The sequence below is a fragment of the Notolepis coatsorum genome (assembly GCF_963971535.1).
Source record: "Notolepis coatsorum genome assembly, chromosome: 12".
Lineage (NCBI taxonomy): Eukaryota > Metazoa > Chordata > Actinopteri > Aulopiformes > Paralepididae > Notolepis > Notolepis coatsorum.
The window spans coordinates 121,937,789-121,951,907 of record NC_140176.1 but is presented as its reverse complement, the minus strand read 5'-3'; the positions used below and the strand labels follow the sequence as shown (position 1 = coordinate 121,951,907).

The 14,119-nt window shown below is 44.5% G+C and overlaps 1 protein-coding gene across 1 annotated transcript in view; it reads left to right on the top strand.

The window, feature by feature from the left end:
* Nucleotides 1-4,474: 4,474 nt before the first annotated feature.
* Nucleotides 4,475-14,119, top strand: part of LOC311238036 (integrin alpha-3-like) — a gene marked incomplete at both ends in the record, with an annotated part of 52,257 nt that continues 42,612 nt past the window's right edge. Inside the window, one exon of the mRNA XM_084326000.1 lies at nt 4,475-4,959. Within this exon, the coding sequence (XP_084182126.1) occupies nt 4,475-4,959 (485 nt within the window). The remainder of the gene's footprint in view (nt 4,960-14,119) is intronic.

Sequence of the window (14,119 nt, the reverse complement as noted above, 5' to 3'; positions counted from 1 at the left end):
TGGAGCTTCTGAAAGAGTCTGTCCTCAGTCTGGAGCTTCTGAAAGAGACTCAGTCTGGAGCTTCTGAAAGAGTCTCAGTCTGGAGCTTCTGAAAGAGTCTCAGTCTGGAGCTTCTGAAAGAGACTCAGTCTGGAGCTTCTGAAAGAGTCTGTCTTCAGTCTGGAGCTTCTGAAAGAGTCTGTCTCAGTCTGGAGCTTCTGAAAGAGTCTCAGTCTGGAGCTTCTGAAAGAGTCTCAGTCTGGAGCTTCTGAAATAGTCTGTCCTCAGTCTGGAGCTTCTGAAAGAGACTCAGTCTGGAGCTTCTGAAAGAGACTCAGTCTGGAGCTTCTGAAAGAGTCTGTCTTCAGTCTGGAGCTTCTGAAAGAGTCTCAGTCTGGAGCTTCTGAAAGAGTCTCAGTCTGGAGCTTCTGAAAGAGTCTCAGTCTGGAGCTTCTGAAAGAGTCTCAGTCTGGAGCTTCTGAAAGAGTCTCAGTCTGGAGCTTCTGAAAGAGTCTGTCCTCAGTCTGGAGCTTCTGAAAGAGTCTGTCTCAGTCTGGAGCTTCTGAAAGAGTCTCAGTCTGGAGCTTCTGAAAGAGTCTGTCCTCAGTCTGGAGCTTCTGAAAGAGTCTCAGTCTGGAGCTTCTGAAAGAGTCTGTCTCAGTCTGGAGCTTCTGAAAGAGTCTCAGTCTGGAGCTTCTGAAAGAGTCTGTCTCAGTCTGGAGCTTCTGAAAGAGTCTCAGTCTGGAGCTTCTGAAAGAGTCTGTCTCAGTCTGGAGCTTCTGAAAGAGTCTCAGTCTGGAGCTTCTGAAAGAGTCTCAGTCTGGAGCTTCTGAAAGAGTCTGTCCTCAGTCTGGAGCTTCTGAAAGAGACTCAGTCTGGAGCTTCTGAAAGAGTCTCAGTCTGGAGCTTCTGAAAGAGTCTCAGTCTGGAGCTTCTGAAAGAGACTCAGTCTGGAGCTTCTGAAAGAGTCTGTCTTCAGTCTGGAGCTTCTGAAGAGTCTGTCTCAGTCTGGAGCTTCTGAAAGAGTCTCAGTCTGGAGCTTCTGAAAGAGTCTCAGTCTGGAGCTTCTGAAATAGTCTGTCCTCAGTCTGGAGCTTCTGAAAGAGTCTCAGTCTGGAGCTTCTGAAAGAGACTCAGTCTGGAGCTTCTGAAAGAGACTCAGTCTGGAGCTTCTGAAATAGTCTGTCCTCAGTCTGGAGCTTCTGAAAGAGTCTCAGTCTGGAGCTTCTGAAAGAGTTTCAGTCTGGAGCTTCTGAAAGAGTCTCAGTCTGGAGCTTCTGAAAGAGTCTCAGTCTGGAGCTTCTGAAAGAGTCTCAGTCTGGAGCTTCTGAAAGAGTCTGTCTTCAGTCTGGAGCTTCTGAAAGAGTCTCAGTCTGGAGCTTCTGAAAGAGTCTCAGTCTGGAGCTTCTGAAAGAGTCTCACTCTGGAGCTTCTGAAAGAGTCTGTCTCAGTCTGGAGCTTCTGAAAGAGTCTGTCTCAGTCTGGAGCTTCTGAAAGAGTCTCAGTCTGGAGCTTCTGAAAGAGTGTCTCAGTCTGGAGCTTCTGAAAGAGTCTCAGTCTGGAGCTTCTGAAAGAGTCTGTCTCAGTCTGGAGCTTCTGAAAGAGTCTCAGTCTGGAGCTTCTGAAAGAGTCTGTCTCAGTCTGGAGCTTCTGAAAGAGTCTGTCTCAGTCTGGAGCTTCTGAAAGAGTCTGTCCTCAGTCTGGAGCTTCTGAAAGAGTCTGTCTCAGTCTGGAGCTTCTGAAAGAGTCTGTCTCAGTCTGGAGCTTCTGAAAGAGTCTCAGTCTGGAGCTTCTGAAAGAGTCTGTCTTCAGTCTGGAGCTTCTGAAAGAGTCTCAGTCTGGAGCTTCTGAAAGAGTCTCAGTCTGGAGCTTCTGAAAGAGTCTGTCTTCAGTCTGGAGCTTCTGAAAGAGTCTCAGTCTGGAGCTTCTGAAAGAGTCTCAGTCTGGAGCTTCTGAAAGAGTCTGTCTTCAGTCTGGAGCTTCTGAAAGAGTCTCAGTCTGGAGCTTCTGAAAGAGTCTGTCTTCAGTCTGGATCTTCTGAAAGAGTCTCAGTCTGGAGCTTCTGAAAGAGTCTCAGTCTGGAGCTTCTGAAAGAGTCTGTCTCAGTCTGGAGCTTCTGAAAGAGACTCAGTCTGGAGCTTCTGAAAGAGTCTGTCTCAGTCTGGAGCTTCTGAAAGAGTCTCAGTCTGGAGCTTCTGAAAGAGTCTGTCCTCAGTCTGGAGCTTCTGAAAGAGTCTCAGTCTGGAGCTTCTGAAAGAGTCTGTCCTCAGTCTGGAGCTTCTGAAAGAGTCTGTCCTCAGTCTGGAGCTTCTGAAAGAGTCTGTCTCAGTCTGGAGCTTCTGAAAGAGTCTGTCCTCAGTCTGGAGCTTCTGAAAGAGTCTGTCCTCAGTCTGGAGCTTCTGAAAGAGACTGTCCTCAGTCTGGAGCTTCTGAAAGAGACTCAGTCTGGAGCTTCTGAAAGAGTCTCAGTCTGGAGCTTCTGAAAGAGTCTGTCTTCAGTCTGGATCTTCTGAAAGAGTCTCAGTCTGGAGCTTCTGAAATAGTCTCAGTCTGGAGCTTCTGAAAGAGTCTGTCTCAGTCTGGAGCTTCTGAAAGAGACTCAGTCTGGAGCTTCTGAAAGAGTCTCAGTCTGGAGCTTCTGAAAGAGTCTGTCCTCAGTCTGGAGCTTCTGAAAGAGTCTGTCCTCAGTCTGGAGCTTCTGAAAGAGTCTGTCTCAGTCTGGAGCTTCTGAAAGAGTCTGTCCTCAGTCTGGAGCTTCTGAAAGAGTCTGTCCTCAGTCTGGAGCTTCTGAAAGAGACTCAGTCTGGAGCTTCTGAAAGAGTCTCAGTCTGGAGCTTCTGAAAGAGTCTCAGTCTGGAGCTTCTGAAAGAGACTCAGTCTGGAGCTTCTGAAAGAGTCTGTCCTCAGTCTGGAGCTTCTGAAAGAGTCTGTCCTCAGTCTGGAGCTTCTGAAAGAGACTCAGTCTGGAGCTTCTGAAAGAGTCTCAGTCTGGAGCTTCTGAAAGAGACTCAGTCTGGAGCTTCTGAAATAGTCTGTCCTCAGTCTGGAGCTTCTGAAAGAGTCTCAGTCTGGAACTTCTGAAAGAGTGTCAGTCTGGAGCTTCTGAAAGAGTCTCAGTCTGGAGCTTCTGAAAGAGTCTGTCCTCAGTCTGGAGCTTCTGAAAGAGTCTCAGTCTGGAGCTTCTGAAAGAGACTCAGTCTGGAGCTTCTGAAAGAGACTCAGTCTGGAGCTTCTGAAAGAGTCTCAGTCTGGAGCTTCTGAAAGAGACTCAGTCTGGAGCTTCTGAAAGAGACTCAGTCTGGAGCTTCTGAAAGAGACTCAGTCTGGAGCTTCTGAAAGAGTCTCAGTCTGGAGCTTCTGAAAGAGTCTGTCCTCAGTCTGGAGCTTCTGAAAGAGACTGCGACTGTCGCTCCCCGCGTGACCAGTGGTGCCTTGGTGATTTCATACCTGGTTGCACTGTGTTTTAATGACGCCACGTGCACGCGCGCTCCCACGCATAAATGTTCCCTCGCGTAAGCACAGACTAAAGACGATGCCTAATTGCCTCTACAAATGGAATGTAACACATATCATTCACAAGTTTTGTGTGAATGTATCTGAGGACGTATTTGAACACACCTGACGACTGTAACGATCCCAGGTCCTGTGGGTTAAAGAGAACAATAACACTGGACACTCAATGGTCTTAACAATAACACTGGACACTCCCTACCTCCTTCCATGGCGCCATCTGGCGAGCACCGCCAGATGGTGCAGGTGGCCATTTTGGTCTGGTTAAATGTAATTGAGTTAATTTCCACTTTGTTTGTTATCCTGGGCTTTTCCTTCCTTTGTTTAAATGTCGTCCTCCTCTCTGGTTGTTGTTGTGAGATTGCTTTGGTTGTTGTTGTGTTATTGCTTTTGTGTTTAGTTGGTGTTAATTGTGGTGTTAATTGTTTTGCCGTTAGACTGGCCGGGCCAGGTGTTGCCAATGTTAATTAGTGTACTGGGTATATATGTGTGTTTCTCTCTCTCCTCGTCGTGGCATCACTTCCTCCTGTTACCTGTTTCCTGCCCTCGTCGTTGCTCTCCCTTGGTGGTTCTAGTAAGTGTAGTGTTTGTTTGTGCATCTTTGTTTTCTCGTGTTACCAGTTCGTTTTGTATTTAGTGCCAGCGCTGCTGTGCTGTTTGTTTTATTTGTTCCTGTACTATATTCATGGCTCTAGTGATTCGCTAATAAATGATCACAGTATCTGAGAAGAGCAAACTGTCGTTTACGTTTCCTCCATTCACCAGTCATTCTGCAGGCTCGGAGGTGCTCTCCGGTCTTTCCACATATTGGGTTCAACTTTCCCCTCTGGTCGTAACAGACGACCTGAGCTATTGTTATGCAAAGTAGCCAGGTGGGTACTTAGCGAGTTGGCGCATCAGTCGAGTGCAGCGTATTCCTGTGTGCACGCGCACGCACATGCACGGGTGTGTGCGCAGACGGTTGCTTGGCGTGCAACCCCGTCCCATGACCAACGCACCCCTGACCGTGACAAAGAGGCTCCATCAATCCCACCGGAGGAAGTTCTTACTCAACAGTCCTTCTCAGGGCTATAAACCGCCACATCATCCAGTGTTTCTTCACGACGAGTCCTACTGTCACACAGACGTGACGGCAGAGTCTCTCACAGACGAGATTCAGACACTGTTATCCACGCAGGTATTTTCCGTCGTTCCACCACAAGAAACGCCGAAGGGCATCTCCTCCAGGTTCCTCCCAGGAGAAGCGGTGGTGTGGAGGGCATCTCCTCCAGGTTCCTCCCAGGAGAAGCGGTGGTGTGGAGGGCATCTCCTCCAGGTCCTCCCAGGAGAAGCGGTGGTGTGGAGGGCATCTCCTCCAGGTTCCTCCCAGGAGAAGCGGTGGTTCTGGAGGGGCATCTCCTCCAGGTTCCTCCCAGGAGAAGCGGTGGTGTGGAGGGCATCTCCTCCAGGTCCCTCCCAGGAGAAGCAGCGGTGTGGGGGTCCTGACTGAATTAGGTCGTTAAAGATCCCAGGACGCCTATCGTAAAGAGTAGGGGGCTCCCTGACGTTCCTGGCCAAATTCCCAATCAGGTCTCTGACCAGGGGTGCGTTGCTGATTTCAAAGCTGGTTGTACAGTGTTTTAATGATGCCACGTGCACGCGTGCCCCGGGCGCATGCGCACACTCCGTGCATACACATAAATGTTCCCTTGCATACGCACAGACTAAAGACGATGCCTAATTGCCTCTACGAATGGAATGTAACACATTTCATTCACAAGTTTTGTGTGAATGTATCTGAGAACGTATTTGAACACACCTAACGCCCTGAGCTATTGTTATGCAAAATAGCCAGCGAGTTGGCGCATCAGTCGAGTGCAGCGCATTCCTGTGTGCACGCGCGTGCACATCCGTGCATGTGCGTGCGCGTGCTTCTGCTCACATAGCCGGTTGCACGGCGTGCAACCCCGTCCCATGAGCAACGCACCCCTGTCTCTGACATCAAGGCCCTTCCCCTTAATTGGCTGATATCATTCCCTGTCTCCTGAGCCGTTCAGCCATTATGTGTAGTGTTGATGTGTGCCGGGGTGCCAGTGTATGGTAGCCATTGAGCCTGCGTCGCCCAAGGTTGGGTGCTACCAGTGGTGGTGAAGGAGGCAATTTTCACCCTACATTGTAAAGCGCTTTGAGTGTCTAGAAAAGTGCTATATAAATGCAAGTAATTATTATTATTATTATTATTATTATTATTATTATTATTATTATTATTATTATTATTATTATTATTATTATTATTATTATTATTATTATTATTACTATTATTATTATTATTATTATTATTATTATTATTATTATTATTATTATTATTATTATTATTATTATTATTATTATTATTATTATTATTATTATTATTATTATTATTATAAAGAGAGATGAGGGGGGTAGAGAGGTAGAGAGACAGAGAGTGAGAGAGGTAGAGAGGGGTAAGAGAGAGAGTGGGGGTAGAGACAGAGAGAGAGAGGAGAGAGAGAGAGAGAGAGAGAGAGAGAGAGAGAGAGAGAGAGAGAGAGAGAGAGAGAGAGAGAGAGAGAGAGAGAGAGAGAGAGAGAGAGAGAGAGAGAGACAGAGAGAGAGAGTGAGAGAGGTAGAGAGGTAGAGAGGGGTAAAAAGAGAGAGAGGGGTAGAGAGAGAGAGAGAGGTAGAGAGGGGTAGAGAGGGGGTAGAAGAGAGAGAGAGAGGGCTAGAGAGACAGAAAGAGAATGTGAGAGAGAGAGAGAGAGAGAGAGAGAGAGAGAGAGAGAGAGAGAGAGAGAGAGAGAGAGAGAGAGAGAGAGAGAGAGAGAGAGGGTAGAGAGGGGTAAAGAGAGAGAGAGAGGGATAGAGAGACAGAAAGAGGTAGAGAGACAGAGAGAGAATGTGAGAGAGGTACCATCTGGCAGTAGAACAGATAAGATGGGGTGGTGGTGACAGATGAGTTGGAACCATCCACCACCAGAGTGTGGTGTGTGTGTGTGTGTCTGTGTGTGTGTATGTGTGTGTATGTGTGTACGTGTGTACGTGTGTGTGTGTGTGTGTGTTTGTGTGTGTGTGTGTGTGTGTGTGTGTGTGTGTGTGTGTGTGTGTGTGTGTGTGTGTGTGTGTGTGTGTGTGTGTGTGTGTGTGTGTGTCGTGTGTGTGTATGTATACATATAAATGTGTGTGTGTGTGTGTGTGTGTGTGTACATGTGTGTGTACAGATGATGAATTAAAGATACAGGACAAAGCAACATGGTATTTAACAACGTTAAATAAAGTTTTCATTCATTCATTTGATTCATTCAACATAGTCTCTACTGGAGAGATGGAACACCATAGATTCTACTAGTCTCTATAGCTCTACTGAAGAGACAGAACACCATAGATTCACTAGTCTCTATAGCTCTACTGAAGAGACAGAACACCATAGATTCTACTAGTCTCTATAGCTCTACTGGAGAGATGGAACACCATAGATTCTACTAGTCTCTATAGCTCTACTGAAGAGACAGAACACCATAGATTCCACTAGTCTCTATAGCTCTACTGAAGAGACAGCAACACCATAGATTCTACTAGTCTCTATAGCTCTACTGGAGAGATGGAACACCATAGATTCCACTAGTCTCTAGAACTCTACTGGAGAGATGGAACACCATAGATTCCACTAGTCTCTATAGCTCTACTGAAGAGACAGAACACCATAGATTCCACTAGTCTCTAGAACTCTACTGGAGAGACAGAACACCATAGATTCTACTAGTCTCTAGAACTCTACTGGAGAGATGGAACACCATAGATTCCACTAGTCTCTAGAACTCTACTGGAGAGACAGAACACCATAGATTCTACTAGTCTCTATAGCTCTACTGGAGAGATGGAACACCATAGATTCTACTAGTCTCTATAGCTCTACTGGAGAGATGGAACACCATAGATTCTACTAGTCTCTATAGCTCTACTGAAGAGATGGAACACCATAGATTCTACTAGTCTCTATAGCTCTACTGGAGAGATGGAACACCATAGATTCTACTAGTCTCTAGAACTCTACTGGAGAGACAGAACACCATAGATTCTACTAGTCTCTAGAACTCTACTGGTGAGACGGAACACCATAGATTCTACTAGTCTCTAGAACTCTACTGGTGAGACGGAACACCATAGATTCTACTAGTCTCTGTAGCTCTACTGAAGAGATGGAACACCATAGATTCTACTAGTCTCTAGAACTCTACTGGAGAGACAGAACACCATAGATTCTACTAGTCTCTATAGCTCTACTGGAGAGATGGAACACCATAGATTCTACTAGTCTCTAGAACTCTACTGGAGAGACAGAACACCATAGATTCTACTAGTCTCTAGAACTCTACTGGTGAGACGGAACACCATAGATTCTACTAGTCCTCTAGAACTCTACTGGGTGAGGACGGAACACCATAGATTCTACTAGTCTCTGTAGCTCTACTGAGAGATGGAACACCATAGATTCTACTAGTGTTACAAAGAATGAAATCAGGAATGTCCAATTGTTGCTTTTCTTTTGAATCAAATCTTAAGGTCCTTTATTTTCTATTAGTTACAAATTCTAATTCAGTTTCAGTTTGTTTTCTTCCAGTTCAGTTCAGTTCAATTCAAAGTCTCTTTACATTCCTTCAGTTCAGTTCAGTTCAGTTCAAAGTCCTATTACATTTCATTCCAGTCTGTGTGCTCGAAGAGCACGCCACATATATTACAGCTGGTTCCAATGACAATCAAGAAACAATTCAGCACAGCTGCAGTGTTTAGGAACACGTTGGCAGGAGCTGTCCACTCTTGCAGGAGCTGTCCACTCTTGCGTGGTGCTGAAAGACAAACTGTGTTAGTTTTGTTGGCGAACAAGCATTGCACTTTCATTGTCATTAAAGAAAAATAAAACAAATAAGACAAAACGTTATCACCAATTAACTATGTGTGTGTATTATATTTTACTTTATGAGTCTGAAAGAAAATGTATATTATTTATAATAATAGTTGCAACAAACTCCGCCCGGTATATTATTTATAATAATAGTTGCAACAAACTCCGGCCCGATGAACACTGTTCATCAATTAATCTCAAGGTTATACAATAACTGTATTGGCCGTCTGATAATTTTTCTTCCTGGTAACTGTATTGAGCAACTTCTAGTTTTGCCATCACGACCTGGGAATACTTCATGTATCCTACCCCTTTTCCAGAGTTGTCTTGGCAACATGTGTTCGTTTACCAGTACCACATCACCTTCCTTCAGTGGTGTTGTTTTCTTTGTGGAGGATGCGTGAGCAGATCTCAATTCCATCAGGTATTCACTTCTCCACCGATTCCAGTATCCATTGACGAGACGTTCTCTGTATCGCCATCTCTTGTTCATGTCCTTTTCGAGTTCCTTGTTGTATGTTTGACTCTTTTACAGTCTGTGGTGGTAGTGTCGTCAGTCGGTTTCCTACCAGGAAGTGAGTTGGGGGTTAGAGGTGCCACCTCGCTTTCGTGGTCCACATAAGTGAGTGGTCTTGAATTGATCACAGCCTCCACTTCAGTCAGAAAGGTCTGCAGTTCCTCGAAGCTCAGAAATGCTTTTCCCACAATTCTTTTGAGGCTGGTCTTGACTGAACGCACCATACGCTCCCATATACCGCCCCACCATGCAGCTCTTATGTATTACCTCTTCATGCGCATGTTTTATTTCCAGTTCTGTGAATACGTCATGCGTGGGTAGAATAAACTGATGCTTTTGTCCATATCTGAGGATTGATTTTTGCAATATACCTCCAACTCGCATTACTCCATTATCCAAGAATGGGTTTAGATCTTTAATTTTCGAGTGCTTGTGAATATCCGTTCCCTTTTGCAATTCCTTCATTTCTTGTGGGAAGGCTCTTTTTTGCGTTTCAGCAATCCAGTATAACTCTGCTGTGTTCATTTCCACTGCCGTCAGTGGCCCTTGGCGTTTACTTTTATTGCGCGAGTTATGCACAAATCGGTTTACGCATGCAGTAATTCTGAGAACTGTAGTTAGCCTACTGTAATTTTCAAGCGGAATAATTGCAGTTCTGTTAGGTACGTTTTCGTTTCGGTCACAACATGGTACTGTTTGACAGTCTCCTCAATGGACTCTTGTAGGCTATGCCCGTTGGTTTCCTTTTCTATTTGACGGGGGTCCGCGTCTCTTAGCCATTGTGGTCCATTCCACCATAAGCTCTGAGTCTTTAAGTTTTCCGCGGATATTCCTCGCGTGCCTAGATCGGCTGGATTATATATTTACAAAGTCTCGCTCCTATTAGAGCTGCTAATAACTCCAGTCTTGGTAGCGTCACCTTCTTTAAAGGGGCTACCTTCGTTTTGGCACATATTAACGTGCAGGTGCTTTCGTCATTCCCAACCGTGCGTAAATAGCCTACGGCGCAGTACGCGGTTTCACTGGCATCGCAGAATACGTGTAGTTGTCGCTCTGTGATTGAACTCGTGGTTCCAGTGTCGTAGGGTCTAGGAATTACCATATTCTTGACAGTTTGTAACTCTCCATACCATTCTTTCCATTTTGACTTTAAATCGGTGGGCAAGTCCTCATCCCACTCTAGGCCTCGTTCCCATGTTTCCTGGAATAGTCGCTTGGCCCTCACCGTGAATGGTGACAGGAACCCGATAGGGTCGAATAACCTGGCGGCTGTTTGCAGGACTGTCCTCTTTGTGCATTTTGTATTCTTTGATTCTCGTAGAATACTTGTCAGATCAAACATGAAATCGTCCGATGTCGTTCTCCACGTCATTCCCAGAACCTTGACTGGGGCATTCTGGTCCGATTTCGTTTCCTGTAGTTTGTTCTGTAGTTCAGGTGAATTAGTTTTCCATTTACACATCTTCATTGCGGCCTTGTCCATGATTATTTTGGATTCATTATACAACTTGTATGCATCTTCTACTGTATCCGCTCCATTTATGAAATCATCCACATAAAGAGTTTCTCTTAATGCTTTTACCGTAGAGGGGTAGGTTGACTCCAATCCCTCCAGATGATGTCTGATCGTTGCTGACAGCAGGAATGGGCTGGCAGTCGCGCCAAATGGAACCCTTGTCATCCTCATTATGCATTCATTATATTCGTTTTCATTCTCTGTATGAGGTGTCTTGTCCGTTCCACAGGAACCTCAGTGCGTCTCGATCTGTTGGGTTTATTGAGATCTGTAGGAAGGCCTTTTCAATGTCCGACATGAAAGCAATTTTGTGTTGTCTGAATTTCAATAGTACATTCAATAAATCAGGGTTCAAATTGGGCCCAGTTAATAGACAGTCATTAAGTGAGTCACTATTTTCATCATGTGACGATGCATCGAATACAACCCTGACTTTCGTTGTTGCGCGTTCCTCCTTCACAATAGCATGATGTGGCATGTAGTACAATGGGTTACCGGTGATATTGGTTTCGACTGGTTCAATGATTTTCTTCTCCAAGTAGTCATTGATCACCTCATTGTATCTTGTGAAGAGTTTCCCATCATGTTTGAATCTTCTCATCAGACGTTGAAACCTGTTCTCTGCAATTCTGTAGTTGGATGACAGTTTCAAATTATCTGTGCGCCATGGTAGTTGCACTTCATAACGTTCTCCGTTGTGCGTAATGGTTTCTTTGAATTGTTTCAGAGCAATTTCATCATTGGCGCTCAACTTCGTTTCTAGTTCAGGGTTGATTCCCAGGGATTCTAGCTCCCAAAATAAGCGTAACTGGTCAGACAGTGTTTTATTATCTACATTGACATGCATCACTCCGACGTTGGTTATAGTGCTGACGTGCATTGTAGTTACCGTTCCTTGAATGAGCCATCCGAAGCTGCTCTCGGCTGCCACTAGTCCATCTTGTAGTCTTTCAATCTTCCCAGAGACCACTTTCCAATAGTAGTCGGATCCGATTAATATTTCCACGTCTTGATTTTCCATTCCGTGGACCTTTACGTCGGCCAACAGCATTCCTTTTTCTTCCATCTCCGTGCGTAATGGCTCTCCGGGTACACTCATTAGTGACGTGCACACTTGTGGTGATTCCAGTAATTCAATTTCGATTGTTTGGCCATTTCTTACATCGGATAATTTTGCCCGTACTTTATTGCAATGCACTCGTTTTGGTTGTAGGCTGCCAAACGTGTGTAATTGTATTACCTCGGAGCCTATTACCGGTAGATTTAGTTTGCGTGACAATTCTGTCCTTATAAAGCTACGTTGACTCCCACCGTCCAACAGGCATCTGGTCAATTTACTCCTGGTTGCGTTTTGGCCAACCAACCACACTGTTGCTGTTTGGAGTAAAACATTGCTATTATGGCCTGAATTATATCCGACGGTAGTATCAGTTTGTAGGTTTGTGGGTTGTTGCGCTACGCGCTGTCTTGGTTCATAAGGGCGCATATCATGCGGTTGAGCGCATACAACTTTGTGGTGTCGCCGGCCACACTTCTCGCATGAAACCTGCGCCTTACAAGTTCTGGCCATATGTCCTGTCCCCAAACACACAAAACAACGTCCTTGTCTTTTAAGGAATTCTCTTCTTTGTTCGACTGTATTTTCCGTGCAGTATTTGGATATATGGTTGGCTTTGTTGCAAAATATGCAGTTCTGTGGCGCTCCCGTATATAATGCAGCGGTAGACGCTCTATAGGCTGCGGTAGGCCTATGTCTTTGCTCATAATTTTGTTTGTCAATTTGTGGGTTCAGATCAATCAAGTTTGCCGTTCTTTCTCGGCTTTCAACTTCTCTTTTCAGGAATTTCATTAGGCCATCTACTTCCAACATGTCGTCTTCCTCTCTTTGACGGCTGAACGCGAGCGTTATGCTCTCTGGCACCATTTTCATTAGGATAGGGCAGAGTAAGCTACCATACATTTCAGAGACGACTTGAAGCGCTGACAGACTTCTGACTTGTATTTCGATCTCATCATATAGTTTTCGTAGGGCGACTGTGTCGTTTGCACGTTTAACCGGGGTCAAGTTTAATAACTTATTCATATGGGCATTGATTAAAAGATCTTTTCGGCCAAATCTGTTTTCCAACATTTTAATCGCAGCATCATAATTTTCATTGGTTAATGCGAGACCTGTGATTGCGTTTGCAGCCCTTCCCGTGAGATAGGACTTTAGATAATTAAACTTGTCAGCCTTGCTGAGGTCTGGGTTTCTATGAACTGCCATGTCGTACTGGCTCCAGAACGTTTGCCATAGGCTAATTTCTCCGTTAAATTTATCAATGATCAGTCTCGGGAGTTTGACTGCAAAACCATATCCCTTGTTGGAGCACACTGATGAACGGTCATCTTCTTTTCTTCTCATAGCCTTTTTCAATTTGGTTTTACGCACACATATATCCTCTTCATATCGTTGCACACCCTGAAGTTCATCTTCAAAATCCTCTTCCTCAATTACGTCTTCAATTTCTGTGTTCAAGGCTTTCAATGCAATTTCTTTTTCCACAAGCATGTCCAGCATTTCTTCATAATCCACGTCCACATCTTCTAATGACACTCTTGTCTTCTCATCTATCACATTGAGTAATTTTGTTATCGCAGTTCTTACCACACCTCTTTTCAGAAGTAGTTTCTTTAGTTGTGTCTTGGACATCGCTGCTGTAGGCATTTCTGTACATTCCCTTGATCCTTCTTTGTCTTCAAAGCACTTCTTTTCTTTGTTCCTCCCTGGTTTCGGCACCAGCTTTTGTTACAAAGAATGAAATCAGGAATGTCCAATCGTTGCTTTTCTTTTTAATCAAATCTTAAGGTCCTTTATTTTCTATTAGTTACAAATTCTAATTCAGTTCAGTTTGTTTTCTTCCAGTTCAGTTCAGTTCAATTCAAATTCTCTTTACATTCCTTCAGTTCAGTTCAGTTCAGTTCAAAGTCCTATTACATTTCATTCCAGTCTGTGTGCTCGAAGAGCACGCGACATATATTACAGCTGGTTCCAATGACAATCAAGAAACAATTCAGCACAGCTGCAGTGTTTAGGAACACGTTGGCAGGAGCTGTCCACTCTTGCAGGAGCTGTCCACTCTTGCGTGGTGCTGAAAGACAAACTGTGTTAGTTTTGTTGGCGAACAAGCATTGCACTTTCATTGTCATTAAAGAAAAATAAAAAAAGAAGACAAAACGTTATCACCAATTAACTATGTGTGTGTATTATATTTTACTTTATGAGTCTGAAAGAAAATGTATATTATTTTTAATAATAGTTGCAACAAACTCCAGCCCGGTATATTATTTATAATAATAGTTGCAACAACTAGTCTCTAGAACTCTACTGGAGCGATGGAACACCATAGATTCTACTAGTCTCTATAGCTCTACTGAAGAGATGGAACACCATAGATTCTACTAGTCTCTATAGCTCTACTGAAGAGATGGAACACCATAGATTCTACTAGTCTCTATAGCTCTACTGAAGAGACAGAACACCATAGATTCTACTAGTCTCTAGAACTCTACTGGAGAGATGGAACACCATAGATTCCACTAGTCTCTAGAACTCTACTGGAGAGATGGAACACCATAGATTCCACTAGTCTCTATAGCTCTACTGGAGAGATGGAACACCATAGATTCCACTAGTCTCTATAGCTCTACTGGAGAGATG